Genomic DNA, 27,049 nt, shown 5'->3' on the forward strand with positions numbered 1-27,049 from the left:
ACAAAAATAAAAATATTTAATAAATTTTTTAAAATGGAATTATAAAAATACTAAAATATATCTATTATATTTTAATTAATATTATAAAAATTTTAAATAAAAATATATTCTATAATTTTTAAAATTTAAAACTATAACTTTAAAAATATAATTTACATATTTATTATAATATTATGATTTTTGATATTTTTATAATTATATAAAATGTAAATATTGTTAATTTATTATTTAACCATTGTTGTATTTGGTAGTTAACCAGTCATAAGTATCCCGCAAACGCACCAATTTCTAACCGCAGAACCAGTCATACAAATCTCTTAAAACCGCTAGAAACTGCAACCACCCGCATCCGCAAACGCCCGCAGCCGCAACTGCTGCGGTTGAACCAGTCAGGCCCTAAGTGTCTTAGCGTTTGGGATTTTTTGCGGCATAGACGCGATTTGCGTTTTAAATTTTGTTTAATTTGTCAGCCTCAGCCCATTCTTACACAAGGAAACTGAATTAGACAATAAACCGAACAACACACGCACACACTCTTCTCTCTCTCTCTCTGTACACACAAATCTTAAATAACCAAAATGAGATTTAAAAAACGAACAAATATCTCTTCTACTACATGAAGTAGCTCAAGGAAGTCTTCTTCCTTGATCCTCCTTCTCCATACAGCTCGTTCCATTGCTGAAGCTCGTTCATGTTTGATGAGTCAGTAGACACACTCGCACATACCTATATATACATGTATTTGACATCATTTAGACACATTTTTTTTATATTTTATATAAACACCTCAAAATAAAAAAGAAGAGGTTTTTAACAAACTACCTGTTCATGGGCAGCCTTGAAATCATTCATCGTCAGTGGACGAATGTCTGTGCAGCTATACAATGGAGGCTTTGGACGGTTTTCAGCCTCAGCTACAGTTTTTTCCTGCAACCAAGACAACACTCAGCATATAAGACAAAGATGAGAGTTCTGTAAGTAAATGCACTAAGTTGGAAACCCAAACCTTCTTTTCTTTCTCCAGTATTTCTCGAATTGGAAGATGTGCCGCAGTTATACAAAGGTTCTGCAACCAAATGAGAGAATGTAAGTAAGCGTTTTACAGAGCGAGCAAGGAGAGATGAACAAAGTGGAGACCTTTAAGTCACTTCCTGAGTACCCATCTGTCATATTTGCAATCGCTTCTAAATCAACGTGTGGTGCCATTTCTTCTTTAGATAGAATAATGCTCAAGATCTTTGATCTGTTCGTCGCGTCTGGAAGATTAACCATCAATCTGCACAGAAGAGACTCAGCAATAGTTACATCATGAGGAATATTGTTCATTAAGAGACAGAATGTATAGACTAATTAATGATTATTGGTTGGTTAGTTTACCTCCGTGGAAGCCGTCTGATAACTGCTTCGTCCAGGTCAAATGGTCTGTTGGTAGCAGCGAGAACCAGAACTCGTTCTCTATCCTTTGTTCTTAAACCGTCCCAGTTTACCATGAATTCGTTCTTCATCTTACGCATAGCTTCATGTTCCCCTGGATTCTCACGTCTTCCCAACATGCTGTCAACCTATATAATATTTTGTTCAGCAATCATCAGATCGAGAAAGTGCATAAAAGATTCGATTCAAAGGAGAGGAAAAACAGAGAACGCTTTCTAATCTCATCATAGTTCACATACATACCTCATCAACAAAAATGACACTTGGCGCGATCTTGCTCGCTAACGAGAATACAGCTTTGACATACTTCTCTCCCTCACCAAACCACTGCAAATAAATCATTCATATTAGATGGTCAAAATACAATCTTTTAAAAAGAAAACATAGACAAATATTCAGATCGTTGTGGGAAGAAAACCTTTGAAGTAATGCTGGACATTGAGATATTGATGAAGTTTGCGCCAGCTTCAGTTGCTACTGCCTTTGCCAGCATCGTCTTCCCCGTACCAGGAGGTCCAAACAACAGAATACCTTTTGTAGGCTGCAATAAAACGCAATCTACATATTTGATGTCCAGTAAAGAGAGAGAAACAAACATGTGAGCGAAGGAAGGTACCTTCGTTAGCTGGCCTTTGCCAAATAATTCGGGTCTTTGAAGAGGAAGCATCACCAACTCTTTCAATGTGTCTTTCACATTCTCTAGAGCCCCAATATCATCAAACGAAACACCTATATCGCTGGGGGGAATCACATCTGATAGGAGTTTTTTCTCAAATTCGTTCTCAGTAACAACATCCTGAAACAGCATAGCAAAGCAACTCTAAGATCCGAAACTTACCAAATAACTAAGAAAGAAAGATATAAAGTTAAGAATATATTTACCTTGAGGGATTTCTTTAGACTCTCGTTTTCGTTCTGAACCCCATGTAACATCTGCAGGCCATATGTAATGCTACAACATACGCCAAAGTGTTATTTTCAAATTTACGCTGTATTTTTAGCTTACAATATTTTAGAATATATAAGAAAGCTTACCTTTCTGCTGAGATAACAAGCTTGTTGTCTTTGATTGTAGGTTCGGAACAGTTCATAAGATGGTGGCTAAAAGCCCAGCCAACCACTTTCTCAGCACCTAGAAAATATACAATAATTGGTTATTCACCCAAACGGCACATCAAAGCAGAAAGAACACAATAAAATAACACAAGTGAAAGAAGCCCACTTTCAGGAAGAAGACTTTGATCTTTGATGCACAAGGTTTCAAGGTCAGGGCAGTCCAGGCGGTTTTTGGTGAGGATCTGTAGGCATATATATATTAACAAAGACATAAGCCAAATAAAAGAGAAAACAGGAACGTTTTAGATAGCTCAAGGACTTGATAAGATGCTCACTCCAAGGATGCTGGTTATATTAGCCTGAACCTTCAAAAGCTCTGTATCACGGTCCAGTTTCTCCTTCCAGTCCAAGAGCAAAGCTTCATCCTATTATGTCTTACGAGCATAAGAAAGTGAAATTAAGAAATAACAAATGTACCCATACAAGAAGAAATGAATGAAGGTCTCGACCTGAGGTAACTGGATGGCGACTTTGTTAGGGAACAGGCGAGTTATTTGTTTCACTGGTTTAGATGCTTCCTTGCTCTTTTCGTGCAGTTTACCAACATCCTGCAGATGATACGAAAAAATCACTTTCAACATCTCAAAAAAATGAACTGCAATTTCAAAAGTGGAAATTAATCAAAGATAAGTTAGGTCATCATACCGGAAATGCAAGATCTAGTAACGCCGTCTGGTTGCCGCCAAACTTAGTAAACAAGAAACCTCCAGGATGGGACTGAAAAAGAACCATCAAAACTCCAATCAACTATACAAATAAAGGCAGTTTAAATGGCCTATAGGAACCACAAGAGAAACAGATAAGATTAAACACGTTTCCTACTTTCTCTTTTCGGCTGTCCAACTGGGTTTGTGAGGCCATGACAACAATATTTTCCGGTAAATTCTCGAGCTTGCTCTTCAAGGTTGCATATACGTCACTATTTCCCACCAGCGATTTCTCAATATCTTTCAGGAACAATATTAGTGACCCTCCTTCACCCTCACTAAGTGCGACCTATGGTACGAGTAAACAATCATATACCTAAAAGGACTAATTAAATAGTACTCTCCCGTTACTTATAATAGAGTAAATTGTACCTCAAAGATTTCATTAACGGCAAGTCTGTCAGCATCATCACCAGAAGAACCATCTAACCGAAGTGAGCTAGCTGCACAAACAGAACGATATTAGTAAAATAATGGAGTATATTTTAACTGAGCCAAAGTTAAGAAAAAAACCGCCAATTACCAGCACAAAAGAAACCGTGGTCTTCTTCGCAGAGGCCACCAAGATCATTGCCATCTGGCACAGGTCTATCGAATCTAATCCCAATTTTTGATGAACAGTTGTCTTCAAATGCAAGGACTACTTTTCCATGGAAACCAATGGTCGGTCCCCTATAAGCAAATAGTAGGACAAGTGTTAGAGCTGAATTTTGAATACAGCAGATGTAAAAACTTGAAGAATAGCAATACCTAAGTGGTGAGCCTTGAAGAGAAGAAACCGCAGAAGATGGCGGACCTAGAAACTTTACTCTGTCACCTAAAAATGATAAAAAGTACTTGTTCAGTACAGCAAAGAAAGTGAACAATCAAATCACTGAAACTATCATACCTGCTTTAAAGGTGTAACTTTTCGAAGTTGCTGTTGACACTTCTTGCTTTGGCAAAGCCTGAGAACTTAATGTTGATCCACCTGTTATATCAGCGTCAACACTTGAAGTTGATTTCTTATGCTGCAATGCTTGTGCATCCTGAACAGCTCGTTTTGCAAGCGTAGAAAGCCTCTCACGCCTAGGACTTTCTTTAGAAGATTCAGCTTCCCTGGCTGGTGATCCCTGAAGCCATTGAAACAGTAAAAAATCAACCGACCAAACCTACTAATTATAAAAGAGTTTGGACACTGACAGCTATAGCATTAAGCTTAATACCCACTTGCTCGAGATAAAAATAAATTGTTTTAATAAATAGAACAACATTGAAATGCTAGCAGAAAAGATAAATTAAGGGGGGGGAAAGAAGATCACCCCAGGTAACAATAGTGAGTCAACGATCATCACTTTGGCCCCCAAATTTTTTGCAAGCGCCTTTGCCAACATTTCCTGATATATATCAGAGCCTAAATATGTTTCATATGGTAAAACTTGGTTAGAAAGTAGGATAATCAGTCCTCATATATACTAAGGTAAACTTGGCTACAGAAATGGACACAGAAAAATTATAGTGAAACATCCTACCTGCTGGTCCAGAGAGCAAGATACGGGGACACGTTGTAGGCAAGTCTATGCATACTTTGCGAACTTGCTTCCACCTTTCATATGGACATACATTGATGCTATCAAAACATCCTTCGTTGTAGCACTGTGAGAATTCAAAATTTCGATTAGCAATTAATTATCAAACCATCAAATCCAGATGTAAGGTAGAAATCTAACATAATATATAGCAGCCAGACCTCAGAAAATATGGGAACTTCTCCAAAGAAACCTCTATGTCTTGAGCCTTGAGTACTCCTCCTCGCAGACTATCCTTAAACGCTTGGCGTCTAGTCGATATAGTAGATGAGAGGTCAGAGTCTCTGAGGGATTCTCTCACTTCCCTCCGTTCATCCAGCAACTTAGAGATGCCCCTTATATCCAAGACCGATCTAACTTCATAACCAGAAGCAGGAGTGTTTCCACCATCGTCTTCTTGAAAAGGATCCAATCCACTGCCATCGGCATTAAGATCCTCACTGGCAGTGTCAGAGGTTGAAGCAGCAGCTTTCTCCACAGAAGCAATAGCAGCATCATCATTGTCACTATCAGCATCGTTCATGTCAGTATCTGAAATGCAATCATTGCAGATGGAAGGTATCACAGGAACCTCCGGATTTTGCTGCCTTTTGGCAGATTTAGCAATTGGTGGTAGAAGACGTAAGTTACGGTACTTTGAAAGAGATGCCAATATAGAGGCCCCATCACCCGCTGAGGAGTCTCCTGCTCTTGTCTCAAGATGAGGGGCACCTCGAGCTTCACATAAATTCACTGAAGAAGCTTTGTCAGGAGCAGCTAGATTTTCATCTTTGAGAGGTTGAAATATCTACACAACAGTTAAGGAAAGTTCGTAGAAAGCAACTGAAAACAAATGGCCAGAACATTATAATATATATAACATAAGGGGATCGATTAATTTCCAAAAAGGATACGTAAGCATGTCTCCCAGAAACGCTGAAGATCACCTCGTCACCACCACGGAGATGAACACAAGAACTTTTCTGGTAACACTTGCCATTCACCTGAACGAGAAATCCATTCCCTGTTATCTCTAGGGAGGCAACGGATGGAGCTCCGTGCTGCACAAGAATAATGTAGTAAGCAAACGTCCTTTGTCCTTTGAGCCAAAAAAATGCCAAGAAGATGATGTCCTTTACCTTAGCCTGCTTCAGTTCACACAGGGTGCTGGGCATGGAATGGTCTTTGATAGATAAATTACAACCCAGGCGTCCAACAGTGAAGACAGGGCCCCTCATGATACGGTGAGGGTTCTGAAATTGCAGAGAAACACTTCAGGAGTCAGGACAGTTAAAAGATAAAGTGAAATGTAATAAACTATAGAAAAACAGAGTCCTGGTTGCTAAGAACAAGAACAAGATACTACTGTCGGAATAATAAAAAAGAAAGAACCGGACATGCAAACAGATAACGATGCAACTTGACCCACCTGAGGATACTGAGAAAGTAGCTTAGCCCATGGAGCGTTAGCCCGCTTCTTCCCCGCCTTCGACCTCTCACCCTCAGCCACCACTTCACCTAAATGCACAAACACATTAGAAATGAAATGAAATGAAAGTCTTTCTTAAAGAGAAAGAGACAAGGCGTGAAACCTGCGAGTGTAGGTGTCGCCAAGACTTCAGGAGAATTCTCCATCACCCGCACATCAGTGGCAACAGTCTTCTCCGCATGCGGATCAGAGGAACCAAGCTCCGGCTCTCCAGGATCCGAAACCGGTCCTTGATTCGGACAAGAACTACGTACAGGTTCCAGAGCCGCATCGATCTTGACCTTAGATCGCTTGGAAGGGCGTGGAGATGAAGAAGACGGTTCAGGGGGTGAAGAAGAAGAGCAGAAACGCTTGGGAGCGGAAGAGCTACGTCTCGTCTCAACCATATCTCACGATTGTTCTCAACCTTGATCCCAGAGAGATTGGACAAGGATAGAGAGGCGAAATCGAGTGAAAGATTTTCATGTAAATGATTACTCCCTAATCCCAATTTATAAACAAACCTGCAAGTGCAACTTTACTGTGTGCGTTTAATTGCATTTCGGGTCAACTATACAAAATAACTTGACCCACTTTTATCCAAGTTAAAAACCCGCACTACGCCTCGGACTATCGTAACACACGAATAAATTTTATGTACTATCCATACTCATTTATCGTAAGATAGTTGATCAGAAAATTATAAAAAAAAAACTGGCTTATCCTCAACTTTACAAATATGGTTAGAAGTAAATGTAATTTTTGTTAGTACTATATTTGTATTTTGTTTGGTTGATTATCAGCTGGAAGTCACCGAAGACTTGGATATTTTATGTCTTCATTTGATGGGCGAGTGTTAGCCCTGCGATTAAGGCCTCATACTCGTTTTCGTTGTTGGTTACTCTGAAGTTGCACCTCACAGTCTTTGAGGCCGTTTTTCCTGTCGACATGCATGATCCATTCTCCCTCTTCCTTTCTTTCGCTTTGGAGGCGTACTTCTTGCTCCAGAGCTAGGAGCAAAGTAGGGGAGAATTCGACCACAAATTCTGCCAGGATCTGTGACTTTATAGTTGTGGTTGGTCGAAAAATTACATAGTATTCTTCTAGTTCCACAGCCCATTTCACTAGGCATCCCGAGATTTCAAGCTTGTGGAGGACCAATTTTATGGAAAAGGAGGTGACGACCACGATTGGGTGAGTCTAAAAGTAGGGCCGCAGCTTGCGGGCGGTGACTATCAGGGCTAAGGTCAGCTTCTCTAGATGGCTGTAGCGGGTTTCAGTATCTAGGAAAGCCTTACTTACGTAGTAGATTGGTAGTTGCTTGCTTTCTTCTTCGCGCACTAGGACGGCGCTTACGGCGTGCTCCGAAACTGCTAGGTATAGCAGCAGGAACTCGCCGAGCTGTGGCTTGGATAGGAGAGGAGGAGTGGTGAGATATGCATTTAGTTCATGGAGAGCGGACTCGCAATCATTCGTACATTGAAAATTCTTTGGGTTTTTAAGGGTCCAAAAGATGGCGTAATATTTTTCGGAGAGCCTGGAGATGAACCTGCTCAGGGCTGCCATCCTTCCCGTTAGCTTTTGGACCTCGTTGTCGTTCTTCGGGGAAGGGATCAAATGAATGGTCCTGATTTGCTCTGGGTTGGCTTTAATGCCCCGGTGGGTTACAATGTACCCGAGGAACTTGCTGGAACTGACCCCGGATGAGCACTTAGCTTCATGTTGTACTTTCGGAGAGTGGAGAAGGCTTGCTGCAGGTGAGATATGTGGTCTTCAACCTCGAGGGATTTGACCAGCATGTCATCGATGTAGCCTCCATGGTTCGCCCTATCTTGTTCGCAAACATCATGTTCACCAGCCATTGGTAGGCCGATCCCGCATTCTTTAGACCAAAGGGCATGACTTTGAAGCAATAGATCCCTCTGGATGTCATGAAGGACGTCTTCTCCTGGTCCTCAGTCGAAGCTAGATCTGAGGAAATCTATTAACCTCTTCCTTATCCCTTCGGTTAGCTTGGAGCCGACCTTGAGATGTCAGGTTTGGTCCCCTTCGACCAATGGCACGTCGTCCATTTCTTCGACATCCGGTTCCTCGGTGTGATGAGGAGAGGGTTTGCTCTGTAATTGCTATAAGACTTTGGTCTTTCCCTTCAAAGTAGTCTGGTAGCAGGAGCGGGAATACTCCTTATCCCCTCGGATTGCTCTTATGTCCCAGGGTGTAGGTAATTTCACTATCTGGTGAAGAGTTCAAGGGACAGCTTCCATGTCGTGAATCCAGAGCCGTCCCAGTATCATGTTGTAGGATGAATCGCAGTCAACGACAAGAACCTTGGTTGACATGTTGATCCCTTTAGAGTATACCGTGAGGGTCACCTCTCCGGTAGTCTGCTTGACTTCCCCGATGAATCCTATGAGTGGAGTTATCCTCCGAGTAAGAGCGTTTTTCTCCAGTCCTAGATCCTTGTATGCGGCCTAGAAGATGATGTTGCCGGAGCTTCCATTATCTACCAGTATCCTTTTTACCAGGCAATTCGCTACAATTAGCGATATGACCAGGGCGTCATGATGTGGGGTGAGAACCCTTTCATGCTCCTTGGCCGTGAAGCTTATCTCGTCTGTATCCAGGAGCGGGCGTTTCGGCTTGGCTTCCTCTAGGCCATGCTTGGCGTTCCAGGTGCTTTTCTTCGCGGCTGCGTGGTTTACACTGCTGATCTTCGAACTACCTGATATGACATGGATCACTCGGTCCTGTCGAGGTGGCGAGACAAGAGCAACTTCAATGAGATTTCCGATTGTCTCCTTGCTAAGATGGCTCTTGGCCTTTTCGAAAAGGAACTCCCTGAGGTGCCCTTTCTTGAGCAATTCGTTGACCATGATCCTTAGTACGACACAGTCCTCCGTTTTGTGACCGTGGTCTCGGTAGAATTTGCACCAGAGACCAGGGTTCCAGAAAGAATTGGGTGCTTTCATCTTCTGAGGCCACTTAACATGTTGTCACATCTTCCTCAGAATGTTGATCAGCTCCGGCCATTAGATGTAGAGGTGAGAGATGTCTGACCCCGTGGACACTGCCATCCGTTCTGCCTTCTCGATCGGCCGGTTCTGATATCTGCCCGGTTTTTGTTCCCGGAATCCCTGGCTGGTCATGGAGAGGGTTTCTCGTATTGCTCGGTTCGTTCCGGTCTGACCGCCTTGGGGTCTTACTTTAGCCCAGGCTCGGGACATGACGTCTTCCATGGTCTTGCACTGGTACTTGGTCAGCTCCTTATAGAGGTTCCCGTCAGGGAGTAAGCCTCTCTTGAAGGCATAGATGGCAGTGGGGATGCTGCATTCGGGAATGGCCACCTTCTTTTGATTTAAATGGGCTATGTAGCTTCGCAGGGGTTCCGTCCGATGCTGGAAGATTTCGTATAGACCATCAGAGGTTTTCTCTAAGTCTCTGCTGCTAGCGAAATTGTTCCATGAAATTTTTCGCTGAGGATAGCGAAGGAGGCTATGGACCTTGATGGTAGGTTGATGTACCACTGCAAGGCGGGTCCAGTCAGAGTTGAGCCGAATCCTTTGCACATGGTAACTTCACGCGATTCCTTTTAGAATGCTACGGAGAGCATCCTTTGTCTGTATTGGACGACATGATCGTCCGGATCGCTGGTGCCGTCATACGCCTTTATGTTGGGAAAGAAGAACTTCCTGGGCATCTCGATCAGGGTGATCTCATCCGTGAAAGAAGTATCAGCGTAGGAATCAGGGTTACTCTTCCGGATGGGGGGAGCTACCCCTGGGAGCCTTTCAACCATGGACTGCATGGCGTCGAACCTCTTGGAGAACATCTGCTCCAGGTAAGCAACCATGGGAGATTTCGTCTTTGTCGCTCCCTCTAGTGCTTCCTTGTCAGGTTCCAGTTCAGATTCATTGTCTTCTATGTTGTAGGTCTGGGCACCATTAGTATTTTCACGCGTTGATGCATCTCCTTGCGATGTCGTAGGCGGGAGAGTTGTGAATGTCCTGGAGTTAGGTGTCTCCAGAGTTGGCATGGGTCAGATCTGAGTCCGAAATCGACGCTTTTTGTTACTTGCCGTATTGAGGGCTTGGTTCTCGTCTTGGAGGGTTAGATTCTCCGATTCAAGCTGGATGAGCTTCTCGGCGCTCTGTTCCAATTGCTTGGAGTGCTCATCGAGCTTCTCCTTCAAGTTCTGGACTTCTGAGGAGAGCTTGGGGTTCTCTGCAACTTCTATTCGAGCTCTGTTTAGCTCGGTTACTTGTCTTTGTATACCATCGAATTGCCTTTGGAGCTCTGCTTCTCTTGGAGTAGCTTCAGGTAGCTCGTTCTGCTCATCCACCGCCATTATCACATAGTTTAGGTTACTCCCCTCATTCTAGCGCCAAACTATTTTGAGATTTTTGTGTAGGATCTTTGTGAGTACTACATAACGATTGATAAGGCTGATATTTAGTATTGATTTCGTATGAATTTGAGTGAAATAGACTTGAATAGATGTATTATTGAGTAAAGAAGCCGGAACTACAATGATTGGTGTATAAACCCTAGTTATAGCCGTCTAACTCTAATCTCTAAGCATGGAAGTGTTGATGTGTTGCTTTAGGGTTTAAACCCTCCTTATATAGTTGTCTTGAGGTCGGACTTCGTCGGTTTGAGTATGTTAAACTCTTCCATATTCAGAAATATGGAAGGTTTACTCTATCAGAAGTTTTCCTTTTTCTCGGAGGAAGGGGGTGGTCCCTCGGACCGGACCCGGAGTACTTCCTAGCGGGGACCCAGAGGCCGGTGTCCTGCCTAGGGTCTCGAGGAATTCAGTACCTGAGTATTATTCCCCAACACCGTCTCGACAAAAACGAAATCACTCCCGTGCCAACACGAAAAAACCGGGAGATCTTCCCCCTATCGAGAAAGATAAAGAAGAAAGAGAAATCAAACGCGTTGATGTGGATTCTAGCAGTCAGTCCGAGCCTATGGATGAAGACGCAGACGTGCATCCACATTGCACAAGGATTCGTGCGGCTCAGAACGATTCCCAGTTCGACAACCTTATAACCAAAGAAGAAGAAGCCGTCTTCTAGGACAAACATAAAGAACTGGCCGAGGAACAAACTCGAAACACTCGCGGCAAACGCCGACAAGGTCAGAAATCTGCTAGCAAAAACTCTGAGATTCGCGATCTCCGAGATCATCTCATGAAAACGGTAGCAGAAGTTAGAGAGGTGAAATCTCAGATCCATTACGCTACTAACACCGCACCTGAAATCAATCTACTGCTCGAGGAGGCTTGAAAAACTCCATTCACTACTCACATCACCAAAACTAGGGTTTCAGATCCCGAAAAGGTCAAAGTGACACCTTACGACGGTACAACCGATCCTATGGCACACTTGCAGGCTTTCCAAATCGAGATGGGGAGAGCCAAGTTTAGAGAAAGCGAAAGAGATGCTGGCGAATGCCGCCTCTTCGTCGAGAACCTCCGAGGAGCAACACTCGAGTGGTTCTCCCGCCTTAGGCAAAATTCCATCAAAAGTTTCCGCCAACTCGCCTCGGAGTTTATCAAGCAATATTATATGTTCATAAATCGATAAACCTCCGACATCGACCTCTGGAGCCTATCCCAGGGAGAGGACGAGTCTTTCTGCGACTTCATAAAATGTTTCAAGACCGTTATGGCTAGAGTCAGCGGAATAAGCGACAAAGTGGCCATAGGCGTGCTCCGAAAGACGCTCTGGTAAAAGTCAAAGGTCGGGAAGTGGATAACGTTGGAGAAGCCGCATACGATCCAGGATGCGCTCCACAAAGCCACAGACTACATAATCATCGAGGAGGAGACGAAGGTCTTGTCGCAAAAGAAGACCAAGACGCCGTCAAAGGATCTTGGGTTGGATCAAAAGTCGAAAATGAAAAACCCTAGAAACAACAAAAACGTCCATTGCGGGGAAGAAGGGACCCATGGAGCACATAACTACGCCATCAACTCCGGATCGGAGCAAGGCTGAACGACGGGTAACACATGGACCCAAAATCCAAATTACGATGAGAATGTCTTCTGCGACTTTCACCAGGCCCGTGGCCACTCAACCGTTAACTGAAAAGTTCTCGGTGATCTCACTCGAATTATCCTAAACAGTGAATTACTCTCTCAAATAAGAGGTTCTACTGTAGTACTTAGGGATCAAATCCACAAGGAGCTAGAGAACCTAATAAATCTAATAAGGGTAATTAAGCTATGTTGATTATGTTTACTGTAAATAAGCAGGATGTGAGCAAGATAGTTGCTTGGTTGATTTGATTGGATTTTTGGTACTTACATGAAATAGCTAGACTTAGAGTTTCTATTGAGGTAATCAGGATTACAATTCTATAGACGCTTAATAGTTGTATGCATGATATTATAGAGCTCAAACTCTTAATAACAAACTGATCGGCGTTCGCTTTCTAGGTTTGTCTATTGACCAGATGAAGTGTCGATCGATGATTCTAGAGGAATATCGATCGATACGCTTGTCTCACCGTTGATCGATTATTCTATAGGGAATATCGATCGATGAGCGTTAGTCAAGCTTTACGCACGAGTTGAATAATGCTCACTGGACTTCCTAGATCAGCTTTTGCCTTACTAAAGCATCCTAACTCAATATTGACAGATTCAGGTGAGATGCAAATGATGGCTTGAGTCTACAACTCCTAGGTCAATTTTTAGCTAGCTAAACTAGAAACATGCATTAATGACAATCATAATGATGAATATCACAACTAGCAATCTATAGTTGGGGTTAATCCCTCATAACCTATTTAAACCCTAAACCTAACAATAGAACTACTTAAACATAGCTAAGCAATTCATAGCAGTAATGATAATGTAAGAAAACTGCATAGATAGATAGATAGATAATAATCGAGTTCCAATCACAAATCTCCTTAGATCTTCTCTCCAACTCTACTAAAATCCTAGAAAACTTTTGCTGTGAAAATAAGAAAACAAGAAAGCACATTTTTGCCTCTAACATATTGGCAAGCTATAAATATTAGGTTAAAACTCGTCAGGGATAATCTTGTAAATTGGTGAAGTCTTGGGTTCTAAGCCGGCTTGGACCAAAACGGGATTATACGCGCTTCAGTGTTGATCGATGTTACGATGTGAACATCGATCGATTATTTCTTCTAAATGTCGACCTCTAGTCTTGCTCGACGGTCAGCTCAGATGATTTCTCTAATTATCTCCAAAATTCTCCATAATCATCATTTTCTTCCAACACACTCCTGAACCTATAAATATAGTAAATAGACTCTAGAATATAGTACTTAGTTATTAAAACATTATAAACCATGAGTAAAAATGGGTAAAATCCATGGTCTATCAACTCCTCCAGACTTACCATTTTGCTTGTCCTCAAGCAAAACATACATGTAGTCTCTCTGAAAGAGGTTTGAAAACAGCAGGGAATCACATATTTAAAACTCATAATCATCACCTTAGGAAACCTTAGTCTCAGAAGCATAATATACCATATCCTAGTCTAGCAACCAAATTCACCTAGTCAACAAGTTAGCAAATCCTGTCTGACAATCCCCTCTACCAACCTCATTTCTTGCATAAATAAAAGTGTAGGCTTTACCTTGGGAGTATCGATCACATGATGCAAGGACGCTCAAACAAGTATTTGGACCTGCAGGTAAATAAGAGTTTCTTTCCTCTCTCTCTACTAATTTCTCTCTCAATCAAAATGTGCTTTATTGCAAAAACATTGACCAATATTGGACATGCTTCCATGAATCAAACTTTAATGGTTTTAGCCACCAAATCATGTTTCACTTCTTTTTGACATATATCCTAGGCTTATTTGCGAATCAATCTTTTAATGGTTGTAGCCACCAAGTCATGTTCTAATCCTTTACCTATAGAATTCTTATGAATCAAACCTTAATGGTTGTAGCCACTAAGTCATGTTCGGATTATTTTCCTAAATTATTATCTGTAAATATATATATATATATATATATATGTATATATTAATACTAAATTTTAAAATAGAGAAAGGATGATAAATCTACACAAGGCTTTACTTTTCAGACTTGTTTGAAGAATCTGATCTCATGTATGCCAAGCCCCAAGACAAGCAAAGTTGAGTTCAGTTAGGCTGGAGATCAGCTTTGGTTCCATCAAACATTCTCAGCAAGTGTGACATATTTGACATGTTGATCCACTTTAGTATCTTAGTGCTATCTGCAACTAGTAAGTCTAGAATTGTGTGGTTAGATAACAAGCAAAATCAATAAGTTCATTGTCCTCTTCTTGACTCAATAAAAACTTATTTGAAAACATTTTAAATAAGGTTCATGAAATAAACTAATATCAGTAAACCTCTCCCCAGACTTAAACTTAACTGTCCCAGTGTAAATTCAGTCGGAGTTATGGTGATAACTAAATAAAAAGGACTCAATGTAACAAATTAGAACGATATACCAGACCGGAATAGATGTCGATCAATGTCAAGATGTTGTCATCGGTTGCAACACGTGATGTTCTATCGATTGATGCCGGCAGTGTTTCGTCGGTCGATATTCTTGGCAATCTTCTACTCGAATCTTTTTTTTTATGACCTGCAAAAATTGAAAACTAACATAAGTACTAAACAAATAAAACCCAATTATAAATTACCTAATATTGGATTGCACCCCACTCAACGGTCTGTTATAGTCATTTAGCTTGACTTTGGAGGTGATTTGGCTAGTAATGTGAAAAGCTGGTACTTGCTGGGAAGCAAATCTCAATCTCTTCTATGCTCTTGTTGAACCATGTACCAGTGAAGTCTCACATTGCCTTGTCTCCTCTGCGCCATTTGTCATTCATTGTTGCAGTTGCATTCTCTATCTTCTGCAATATGTCTCCAAGACATTCAAGGTCGAACTGATGTCTCACAAGTGACGCGTATGTGTCATCTGAGATCTCCTTTCCATGGTTATTAACATCTGACATGTCTGATGTCACCTTTGTTACTAGCTGTCCTCGGTCTGTTGGTGTGGCTTCATCGATCGACATTTCGTTATGACTGTCGGTCGATATGTTGATCCATCTGTTGATCGATGTTGATGCCTCTGAACGACTCGCGATGTATCTCTGAATCTTAGCTATCTCCCTATGCATTGCTTCTATCTGAGAAGTCAAAGAACTGATGGTGTTGTTCCATGGGAAATATATGTCATCACATCTCATGTCGAATCTTTCTTTTGATGCTCCCAGAGTTCCATAGATCGCTTGTACTATCTGATCAAGTTCTGCTCTTGTGTAAAAATCTTGTATAGACTTCGTTGGGATTGATGGTCATGGGTTATCGTCGATCGATGTTGAGAAGTTTATATCGATCGACTGTAGTGTATTTGCTTCAGCCGCATGCTCTGTCTGCATTCTGGCTATGTCTTACCTCATCTCTTCCAATCATGCAGTCAACCAACTAATGATGTCATTCAATAAGTAGTAGACACCATCAAGCTTCATCTGAAAGTCATCTTCATTCTTTTCCTGAGCTCCACAGTTTCCACAAAGCATTTCACTGATCTCATCTTTGGTGTAGATTTCTAATACCAGCTTGGTCTGTGTGAATGATCTTTCATGTTCTGGAAGACATATGTAGATGTGCTCATCCATTAAGGCTATTTCCATATGATTTCTAATATCATCCTTGGACACATGGATGATGTGTCCATCTACAACTCGTGCATGTCCATGCTCATCTATGTAGACTCCATACTCATTTTTCTATTCCCAGTGGAATCTCCTTACTCCATCACGATCATAGGCTCTTTTCCCAAACTCTGGGCGTCTGTCGATCGACGATCGAGTATGCTGTCAATACTTTGACTTGAAACGATCATCTACTCCACAAGCTCTGTTGTAGGATTCATTTGTAACTCTCCTCTGGTGCTCTGGAGTGTTGCATTGTTGCACGAAGATATTTTCTGCTACATTAGCCATCTGAAGAATGTCTGCAATGTCCTCTTTGGATACTTGCAGTGCATGTCTATCCATTTTTCTTGCATGGCCTTCTGAATCCATGAAAATACCAAATTCATCCGATATTAGATGGTTATTATTCTGTTTAGGTTTTTCACTTACAGTGGATGTTGTCTTTGGACGATTGTCGATCGATGTTTAAGCTTTGTTGTCGATCGATGGGCGTTTAGCTCTGGTGAAAGGGCGAGAGAAACAAGTGCCTCTTCCACAAGCTTCCGCAAAGAATAAATTTATATCTGAGTGTTCCTGGTGGTTGAGCTGTTCTTTAGTGGTGAACCCTTCATGTAACTCGTCTGCTCCTGGCTCATGTGTTTCAGTTTCTACTGCATAGCTCTCGTGATAGTGATCATCTGCCCAACTGCCAATTGAATGGTCTCCTTCTTTTGTATGGTCGACTCCACTGTCGATCGATGTGTAGTAGGCAATGTCGGTCGATGCTCGTCTGTGGTTTGTCTGGTGATGATGAGTGTCGATCGATGTTATGATTCTTCTGTCGATCGACGTCGCATTCTTTATCCCATAGGAATGCTGGAGAAGTCTATCTTCCTCAACACAAATACCTCGATATTGTGTAGCTCGTTCCTCCTCATAATTCTCATCATACTCCTATGTAGGCATATCATCTCTGTCTGTAGTAGCTACTACAAAGGTGGGATTGTAGTAGTCATTCTCCCAACCTTCAATATAACCTCTTGGAAAATCATCTATCACATCGTCTAGACTACTGTCGATCGATTCTTATATGTGTTTGTTGATCGAACGATTAGCACTGTCGATCGATGTGGGGGTGTGAGTTTCGATTAACATGGAGTACTCTGTCTCGTACTCAGCTCTACAGTGACATGCTGCTATAAGTCCTGAATCATCGACTCTTCTGGAGGGCGTCTGTGGCTTTGTAACCGAGATTGGATCATAGTAGGCGTGCAGGTCTAAGAGTGTTAGCACAACTAGTTGGTTTGCATGTTGCATACTGCTCCTATTGTTGACAAGAATGATCTTCCAAGCAATAAAGATGAGTTCCAATTCAGCCTGATATTCAAGACATGGAAATCAATTGGAACGAGGGCATTACCATTCTGCACCTCAAGGTCTCTGACAATTCCTCTTGAGTTCCTCTGAGAACAATTCACAAAAGTGAACGATTTCTTGGAAGGCTCCACTTTTAGACCTAGATGGTCTATCATAACTCTAGGTAGGATGTTGATTGATGTCCATGTGTCACACAATGCATGTGGGAACTCAATACCTTTAACCAGATATGGTATTGCACACTTCCTAGGATCACTTTTCTTCTTCAGTGTGATCCTATTTTTCATCTTTTCTCTGACCTGATGGAACATTCTCCTAATGTCCTCTTCAGTCTCCTTGTTCTCTTTGAAGAACATCCACAATTTGTGGGTAAAGTAGGCCTCCTCGAATGGTTTCTCCAGTGGAATTCTAAGGACTCTCTTAAGAAAACTTTCCATCACCTTCTCATTAGCTCACCTCTTTAGATTCTTTGCAACTTTTTAATTTCTCTTCCTCAAGGTTCTCCCCATAGGAACCTTATCAACTTCCATAGGCTCTGGTGCATCCTCTGAATGTGTACTGGTAGTCTCTGGTGGGTTAGCTGAAGGTTTCAATTGTGATCTGAGTGCATTGATTCGTGCTCTGTCAATCTTTGGCATCTGCACTCGGAATGTGAGAGGTGCTCGTCGATCGATGGGTATTGGAGGTTTTCGATCGACGACTGTCTCAGTTTGTCGATCGATGTTAATACATAAAGGGCTGGGCGGATGTAGGTGTCTTGCTGCGAACTCCTCGTGGGTCATGATCCTCACGGCATTGCACAGTGCAACCGACTCTAAATGTGTCGTTGATTGATATTCTGGAAAGCTTGTCGATCGGTTTTTGGTTGAAGTCCGTCGATCGATGTCCTAAGTCTGGCGTCGGTCGACACCAATGTGATCCGCCGAAACTCATCGAGCTTTCTAATTCGAAATCTCCGTCTTGCAGCTTCTCATGCTTCACCACTTGATAGAAATCATCATCAATGATGGCATTCACGTGGTGCATCATCTCTTATCCCCCTTTCTAAAGCTTCTTGCTTCTTAACAGCTTCTCCTGTCTGAACAACCTGCATCTCCAACTTCTTCAAATGAGTGCTCAAAGTTTCAAACTTTATGTTCAGGTTGTTGTAGACAGAATTAATCTTTCCATTGAAGTCCACCGCCAGGTTCTGTTGTACTTCAAGCACCCGATCAAACATTGCTTTGATCTTGCTCTCCTGAGTCTGTGGTGGTGGCTTCTGGTAAGATGAGTTTCCATAACTCATGTTGTTGTTGCTGCTATAGTTCTGGTTGTAGGGTTTCTGGTATTGCGAACTATGGTTGAAATTACTCCTCTGTCCATTGTCATAGAAGTTCCCACCCTTGTTTTCAGACCTCTAAAATCTAGTTCCACTGATGAATTTCACATCCTCCTCTACTCTATCCTCTATATCTACATCATCTGCATCTTCTACTAAGCAAACCTGCTTACTGAGAAACTTGTGAACACTGTCCAGCTTTGCTTTCACCTCGTCCATATTCTCCTTCTCAATAATAATTGCAGATTGCCTTTTTTCAAAATCAGTGATATTGGTGCTATTGATAGATGCTATTTTATAAGACTACGACATAAACGAAAGAGATGTCAATCTTTCAATTTCAATCTTTTTATTTTTTGAAAGAAACTCAATTTCATTAATCTCTACTCTTAGCGAACACATATGAATATGATATACATTTAATTACACAAATATATTTAAAGTTTTAGAATAATTCATTAAAGTTAAAAAAATTCGCATCAAATTAATAAAACTATGAGTGTTGACATTTATTTAGCATATAAAATAAATGGTGAGACATACTAATTTGCAAGAAAATAGAAAATTTCAAGCCATAAAATAATTCGGATATGGAAAAAAAATATATATAACAGTAATTATTAAAATATACTAATTTGTTAGATTTATAAAAATATAATATGGTTTTAAAAAAAAATATAAACAAATACAATAATATAACTGATCCAATTGAATAATAATTAACTTATATAATATCTCAAGTATTTATAAATCTAACAACAATACATTATGAACAAGGTCAAACATATAGAAATGTGTAACTGAAAACAATTATAAACGTTATATAAATCAAATTAAAATAACACCTGCATGCACGGATGAAGTCTAGTTTTGATTTTATTTCTGTAAATCAAATAGAAATAAAATATAATCGGCAAGATGAATAATGTTCAGAAGAGCTTTCTTCCCATTGCAAAAATATATATAAAAAGTGAACTATATACATCCTCTATTTCGTTGTTTCTTATCTAATGCCAGTGTGGATGCATTACAACGGTAGAATCTGGATTGTAACACAAGGCACTAAGACATACTAGTAAGAAATGTCAGCAACATGCATGCACTATAAGGGGTTGGATCTCGATTATGACACGGCACTAAAACAAACTAATGAGCTGCACATTACATTTAATTTAAAATGGATAGGATACATTGTTGTGATGGTGGCAACCCTTGACAGCGATGGCTAAATGGTATGTTTTGATTAATTACTTATCATACGAATGTAGCATTATATTATCTTTAATTTGTTCTGTAGACATAAGTATAGATTCAAGAAAACAATTATTAACAATTACATGGACAAATATTCAAACACATTAAAAACAAGACATGAGAAAGAAAGACATATGAAATGGAAAAAAGAAGAAGACAAAATGTACAAAGATAGATAAAGGGTTCTGAGTTCGGGGTAGATATACTAGTCGTCGAGCCATTTAAAACCCAATACAGAGACTAATTCAACAGTTTTACCGATTTTTCTTCAGAGCAGGGCCTAACGCAGCAGATTTCCCAATTTGCCCTCAGGGCCGAGTCTTGCTCCCACCATTGGTGAAGCCCGTGAGCTGACTTAGACTTAGTCGGTTTGTTCCTGTTTACCGTCATATTGGCTGATGGAAGAAGGTGAATAGGTTCAGTTGACAAATCCGACGATGATGATGTTCCTCTTTTTCCGACCCATAGACTCCTCCTAAGTGAGCTTCTCGAACCGATTCTCTCGATTTTGCTCGCACCGATCATATACATGACGGTTTTGTGTTTGAAGTAACCAATGTATTCTGAACAAATTGGATCTTCTGCGTTCACATATAAATAAGGTATCCACGATGCTATCTTTGGATCGTCTTCTTGAACCTGTTGTGATAATTAAAGACAAAAAAATTCAAGAAAAGACCTATTGATTTTCTTAGCATTTAAACTAGTACTGGATATTATAGAGCAATCATTTCAATTTCTTGAAATGATTATTTATTTACCTGAAGATCCTTCAAGACCATGGCTAGGGTGGCTTTGACGACACTCCCGGCGATCCGACACATACCTTTAAGCCTCTTGCTCCGAAGTAGCTTCTCTAAAGGAATAGACGAGATAGGCGGGTTAAATATGTGAGCCTCGAGGAGGGTGCCATCTTTTACCATGGACTTTCCAGCCACCAAGGCTAGTCCGGCTCCCAAAGAGTGTCCAACGAGCCACATAGCTGGTTCCCGGTATTTGACCACCATAGTTTTGATTGCTTCTATAGCGTGCTCAAGCCTGGCGGCTCTATGGAGGGTGTTAAAGCCGCATCGGAGGTCAAGTTTCACATCACCCACCAAGGTTTCGGCTCCTAGGTTCGTACCACGGAACGCAATCACATAACGCGGAGGTAATTTCACACCAGGGGCATTTTGGTAAAGATTGAATAGCGCGTATTCGAAAACTGCACCGTATATGCAGTCCTCTTGTTGGTCGATTAAGATTTCGAGTAAAGTGAAGTGGAAAAAGTCCCACCAAGGCTTGGCTCTTGATTTCGAACCTATCAGTTTCTCTTGCCTGTCCCGTTCCAATGTGTAAACTCCTTTTACCAAACTTGCTGCCACTGAAGTTCGATGGTACGAGTCAGTCCTATTTATATTAAAAAAAAAACAAATTTAGAATCCGAACAGAGATGAGATAAATCTTTTTTCTAATTTTAAATGAGTTATCGTGATGCCAAAAAAAAAGAATCTGTATCGACATTGATTCCCAAAGTTTAACATTTATTAAGAAACTCGTGCACGGAACTCGTTTAAAAAAAAACTTCATGGTCTATCCTAAAAAACTTTATATCGCTTTGTGCTGTGTAATTTGTCTTCTACATCTACATCAATTCACAAACTCGTTTAAATTCCTTTAACAAAAAAAAAGACTCGTTTGGATTCCACTTCTTCAGGCTTCAACTATGAGAATCTTTTTTTTGGTCGGCCAACTATCTCAAACATTCGGCTAGCAGCGAGGTGAGAAGCTGACCCTAGATATATACAGTCACAAAACAATACTTTTCGACGTTTAAAACCATGTTTTTCAGGTTGGTCTAGTAGTCCTTTTTTTTGAACGGCTTTGGTCTAGTAGTCTTAAAGCACGTTCTTCAACCTTTGCTTTCTGCGTGTTTTTTTTATATAAATTACTAGTCTTATTTCCCGTGCTAAGGGCATCTCCAACCTCACTTCATTTTTTCCTCCAAAATGGAGTAAAAGTGAATATGAAGTAAGGATTGCTCCAACCCAACTCCATATCTCACTCCATAATAGAGTTTACTCCATAAATGGAGTAATCTATTTTTTTTTGTTCATCACTCCATTTTGGAGTGAAAAATGGAGTAGGGTTAGAGCATTTTTACTCCATTTTCACTTTTACTCCATTTTGGAGGAAAAAATGGAGTATTACATTGGAGATGCTCTAAGCACAGACATTGTTTTGTGATCTTCGATGAAAATAAATATTACTTTGAGGTTATAAAAGTTACAAGAAAATAAATGTTATTTTGAAGGGTATTTATCGGTAAATTTAAAAAGAAAATTAAAAGCTTGTTGTTTATATCTCCAATAGTTATATGTTAATTGCTTTTCTAAACCCAAATAATATTATTACATTTGAAAAATCAAATTGAGAGAAAACATACCGGCTGCATAAAATCACAATTAAAATACCAATCTTAATTTTGTAGATAGTTGAAGTTAATATCTTTTATCGTTTCCTTCTTCTCTTATGTATTTTTTTTTTGTTTTCTTTCTTTGTACTCTTTTACATTTCTTTATTTCATTTCTATAATTGCTAGACATTTTTGTTTATAACAAAATCTAAAAATATAAAATATAATATTGTTCCAGAAGTTAACAAAAGTAATATCACCACATTCCTTTAAGATTGTAAGCAGGCCTGAATTTTTTCGTTTGGTTTTGATCTATAGAGCATACTTGAATTTTTTTGTTTTTTCTACCACCTGAATTTCGTAAATCCCATTTGTTGTTTTCTAGTCATCCCTACAATTTTTTTTCTTCTAGTGGATACTTCTCAAGTGTCTTAGGGGTTTTATACGTGTGTTTAAGGAGATACTCTATTGCTCTCCTTCTCTGAAGCATCACCATGACAACAAATAAAGATATTTCAGAAAATCGATAATTGATTTAGTTCATTTTGAAAATATTATTGACATATTTTGGAGAGTATGAAACATTTTTTGTTTCACTAACCTTCGCTTTAACTTTCATCTCCCAATTTTGCAGTACGCCTATCAATCATTATATTTGTGTTCTTCCTTTTCTTATTTCATTGAAAGAAATCTTTTTCAAAGATGATTGTTGTGCCCTCGTTGGCCAGAAACTATTTTGGTGTGGGTTAGTTTTTTTTGTATATTATGAATTTATCTGGTTAGAGTTTGAAAATTTAAAGAAAACGACGGAGCTTTTGAAGATTTAAATTCGATTTAGTAGATTTAAAAATTTACACTATCTGATTGCAAGTAAAAATAATAAACAGTTTCAAAGATAGTGGATCATGGGTGTAGTTAAGAAAAAATAGGATTTGTATTTTACATAGAAAATAAATAGATATTAACCAGTTAATACTGTTAATTTTATTTCTGCATTTTTCGTTTTTTCTTTAAATTGTAAAACATATGATGTCAGAATCTTATTGTTTTTTTATTATTTTTCATCACATGTCAGTATTTTTTTCGCCATACGATTTGGACTTTAGTGCATAAAGGATTACAAAAGGATGTGTACTGAATTTGACAAAAAAAGGATCTGTACGGAATCAAAATTGAAAGGTTACCAATCAATAGAGGTAAGATGTGAGGGGCCAGAAATGCTGAAGATCTCGCTGTCTGGGGTCCCCCTCGCCCCTCCTCCCATTTTTTGTCTTCTTCCTATAACATCGCCAATTAGTAATCAAACTAATTTAGCATTAAACGGTGAAGAACTAATAAAATGAAATGTACTACAGATTAGATATTTGGTATTTACATATTACATATATCATCTTTACAAACATTTATTTTTCTTTGAAAAAGTTATTGCAGGAATTTATTAAAAACAAACGGAGAAACCATTTTGTGTAAATTAATCTGATTTTCACTTTTTGAGAATAGACCTCAGGCTACTAAAAATTAAAGTTACAGCAGAAAAAGGTATACTTATGTGTTTTCAAACGACATATTATAAATTCATTGTACGAACTCTTTGTTGGCTTAGGCATAACTATTAGTCAGTATTTACTATTTACAAATGCAGAGATTTTTGGTTTGAAAATGGAAAAATAGGTGGAAACATACACTTTTCCGTAGTCTTTCAGGTCAATCAGTATCAAATTTAATCGAAGCAGGTGAAATAAAGTAAACAAAACAAAAGCAGTATAGGAAACAGAATGAAGAGTGCAACAGCAATACATGCAAGAATATTGAGAACTAAGTAACTAACCTAAACTGTTTTTTTAGTTTAAGAAGAATTCAACAAACGAACTAAGGAATTGTTACACTCATGAGATAAATTATCTTATGATATTTATAAGAGGCTGAAAATAAGAAGACTTTTTGGATCCGGAGACATTGATCCATTCAAAACTGACAATAGACCGTATTAACTGCTTATTTATGTACAAATTGCCAAAATTTCTACGAATTACCAATTAAAAACATACTTAAGAAGTGTACGGTACATCGATTGAATTAGTCTTTCTTTTTTTAAGGTTGATTTATTATGATATTACAATTATAAAAAAAATTATATAGACGATTTGGCAACTGACAATACTACATGTCTTATGAGGATATACGCCTAACTGCACATGCACCTGACCTGTCCTATAAAGATCTACATAATTTTTTAATAAATCATTTTCTCTGGAAATTGAAACTTGGACCTCCTATAATATACAATCTATAAGAAATTGCATAACATATGATTCGAACCCCGTACCTGGATGTAGAAGCATTTAAACTTTAATCACTAGGCTACGATTAAATTAGTCTTTCAGACCGTGAAATTACATTAATAAAGTCATTATCATATATAAAGAATAAACTATTTACTTTTGTCCCTGAAACTTTAACTTTTTCCTTTATGCAAAACCCTAGCGCCCTTGTCGAAGGAAAGAAAAAGAGATCCTTGTGTCTATCCTCTCTGGCATTCGTTAAGCCTCGTCGATGTCGTGACAGGGTCTTTACTGTCTATTCTTTGGTCGAATGTGCTGAACAGAGGCGATCAATGCATTTGGAGGTATGTTTGTAGAGATATGGTTCTGATGTTTAGCCTGAGATGCTTCACTGGTTTCAAATCTGTTTTCTGGTGCGCGGTGCAGGTTATGCCGGTCTGGTGTGGTTGGCTACTTCTTTCATCAAATTTGATGAAGCGGGTTTAGGCGATTCGATGGTGGCCTCTCGAGCTTGTTTCTTCATGTTTTATCTCTAATTGTGTGTCCTTTTCTCTTCCTGCTTGTGCTCATTTCTTTTGTTTTTGGTTGTCTTCATCTTGGTCTAAGACCAAAGCATCCCAACATGAGCCTGGCTCTGCATCAAGGTGTGTTACTACTGGCACAATTTTCCGTAGTTATGTTCACTGTGGAGGAAATTCGAGGGAGGTGGCGCATTCAGTTCAAGGTGTTCGAATTTTTTTTGAGATTTGTGTGAAGGCCTTCAGTCTGGTTGTTTCTTTGAGTCATCTATGAAAGCTCAAAACCAACCAATTTTTATAGATCTCTGTTTTTCATGGTCCAGTGAAGATAGATAATTTTATTTCCTTGACTTGATGGAGTTGGTTTGTTCCTGCGACATGGTTTGAAAGAGCATGATTCATGTCTTCGGTAAGGTCTTTTAGATGTGGATTTTGACTATGCATTTCTTTTAAGGCGTGCGATTTCTATGTTTGTGTCGTCACTGGTATATTCTCGTCGCTCTTCCTCTATGATTAATATAAGATTCAGTGGTGTAGCTTCAGTATTGAGAAGTTCTGCCGTCTCTTGGTCTACAACCTACAAATTTCCTGATTACATGGAAAGGGATTGATGAGCTTATGATCAATCATGGTCGGTCATTGAGAAATGGATTGCCAAACGTTTCTCTTTGTTGGCTGCTCGTGCTGAAGTTGTGTCCTTTCTTGCCTTCTTTTGACGAATCAGTGGTAAGTATGGTTGGGGCTTGTGTTTCAATGGAGAAACCGTGTTAGAAGATTGGCTTTTAACCCCATTAATTTAGGCATGCATCGTTTTCTCGATAAAGTTTAAAAGAATTTAGGTTTTACGCCTAAATCGAAGTCTTCCATAAGTCTTCTAGGGGAAGTCTTCTCATGTATTAGATCTTAAAAGTAATTAATGAATTTAATAAAAAAAATATTTTGAAAGAAAAAAAATCAAAATCATGTATTAATAAACATTTATAAATGATGGAAATTTAGTTTTACTAAAATTGAATTATGTTTAACATAGATGAGTGAATGTAGATTGAGTCATGATAGCCTTTGGTTTAAGGTTTGGTAACATATGTGATAGTATTGTTGGTATTTTTAGGGTTATATTTTGAAATCTTATTTTTTTTAGTTTGACATATATGTGTTTAGTGACTATTTAATTACTTTATTTAAACATTTTCTAAGTTTCTTTTAATTTTAAGGAAGTGTTTGTCCTTAGTTATTTGATTATAGGGTCTGAAAGGCGCTGAGAACACTTTGGTTTAGGGTTTAGTAACATATGTTATAGTATTATTTGTATTTAGGGTTAGATTTTAAAAAATTAACTTAAAAAAATTGACCTAAATGTGTTTAGTTTTGTGTATATTAAATGCTTTATAAGTTGATTTTAAGTTTAATGAATTGTTTTTTTGCTATTTAGTTACTTATTTGATTAAGCTATGGTTTGGAAAACTTCTAGAAAACTTCCCAAGAAGACTTTCATAAGACTTCTGACATATTACCGCCTAAATTTTGGTAAAATTTAGGTTTTTTGCCTAAAGCGAAGTCTTCGAGAAGTTTTCTCATGTATTTGATTTTAAGGTGTAGAAGACTTCCCAAAAAACTTTTTGTATCGAAAATATTTAAACTAATTGGAATTTTTGTCTCCATATATAGAGAATATTTACACATTTTGTTTCTTCTTCTCAAATGGCTGCAACAAAAATGTAATGTTTCTCACTCAAAAACTCTCCAATCTCTCTCTAATCTCTTTGAACATCAAAACACCAAATTTTATATCTATTTCTCATTTTTTTTCTTATGTCTTCTCACTAATTTATCTTTATTTTGTAGGTTTTTTTATTACATGGTTCTCATCTTTCACTCATTCAAAGGTACATATATAAATTTTGGATATATACTATTGTGTATTTTATATATTAGATTCTAAAATTCTATAGATTTGCCTAATGTG

At 39.1% G+C, this 27,049-nt stretch overlaps 2 protein-coding genes and 1 pseudogene across 2 annotated transcripts; all 3 read right to left on the minus strand.

Moving 5' to 3' along the window:
* Positions 1-439: 439 nt before the first annotated feature.
* Positions 440-6,780, minus strand: LOC106378329 (annotated as a pseudogene).
* Positions 6,781-8,518: 1,738 nt separating this feature from the next.
* LOC106413285 lies at positions 8,519-9,241 on the minus strand. The gene is made up of 2 exons (XM_013854087.2): positions 8,795-9,241; positions 8,519-8,743 (listed from the first exon to the last, which is right to left on the minus strand). The coding sequence occupies exons 1-2, from the start codon at positions 9,239-9,241 to the stop codon at positions 8,519-8,521; spliced, it is 672 nt and encodes a 223-aa protein (XP_013709541.2).
* Positions 9,242-19,373: 10,132 nt separating this feature from the next.
* LOC106413296 (GDSL esterase/lipase At4g10955) lies at positions 19,374-25,668 on the minus strand. The gene is made up of 3 exons (XM_048756536.1): positions 23,468-25,668; positions 20,650-21,277; positions 19,374-20,527 (listed from the first exon to the last, which is right to left on the minus strand). The coding sequence occupies exons 1-3, from the start codon at positions 23,545-23,547 to the stop codon at positions 20,129-20,131; spliced, it is 1,107 nt and encodes a 368-aa protein (XP_048612493.1). The 5' UTR covers positions 23,548-25,668; the 3' UTR covers positions 19,374-20,128.
* Positions 25,669-27,049: the final 1,381 nt, after the last annotated feature.

Source organism: Brassica napus, chromosome A2, assembly GCF_020379485.1.
Source record: "Brassica napus cultivar Da-Ae chromosome A2, Da-Ae, whole genome shotgun sequence".
In the NCBI taxonomy this organism is placed as follows: Eukaryota; Viridiplantae; Streptophyta; class Magnoliopsida; order Brassicales; family Brassicaceae; genus Brassica; species Brassica napus.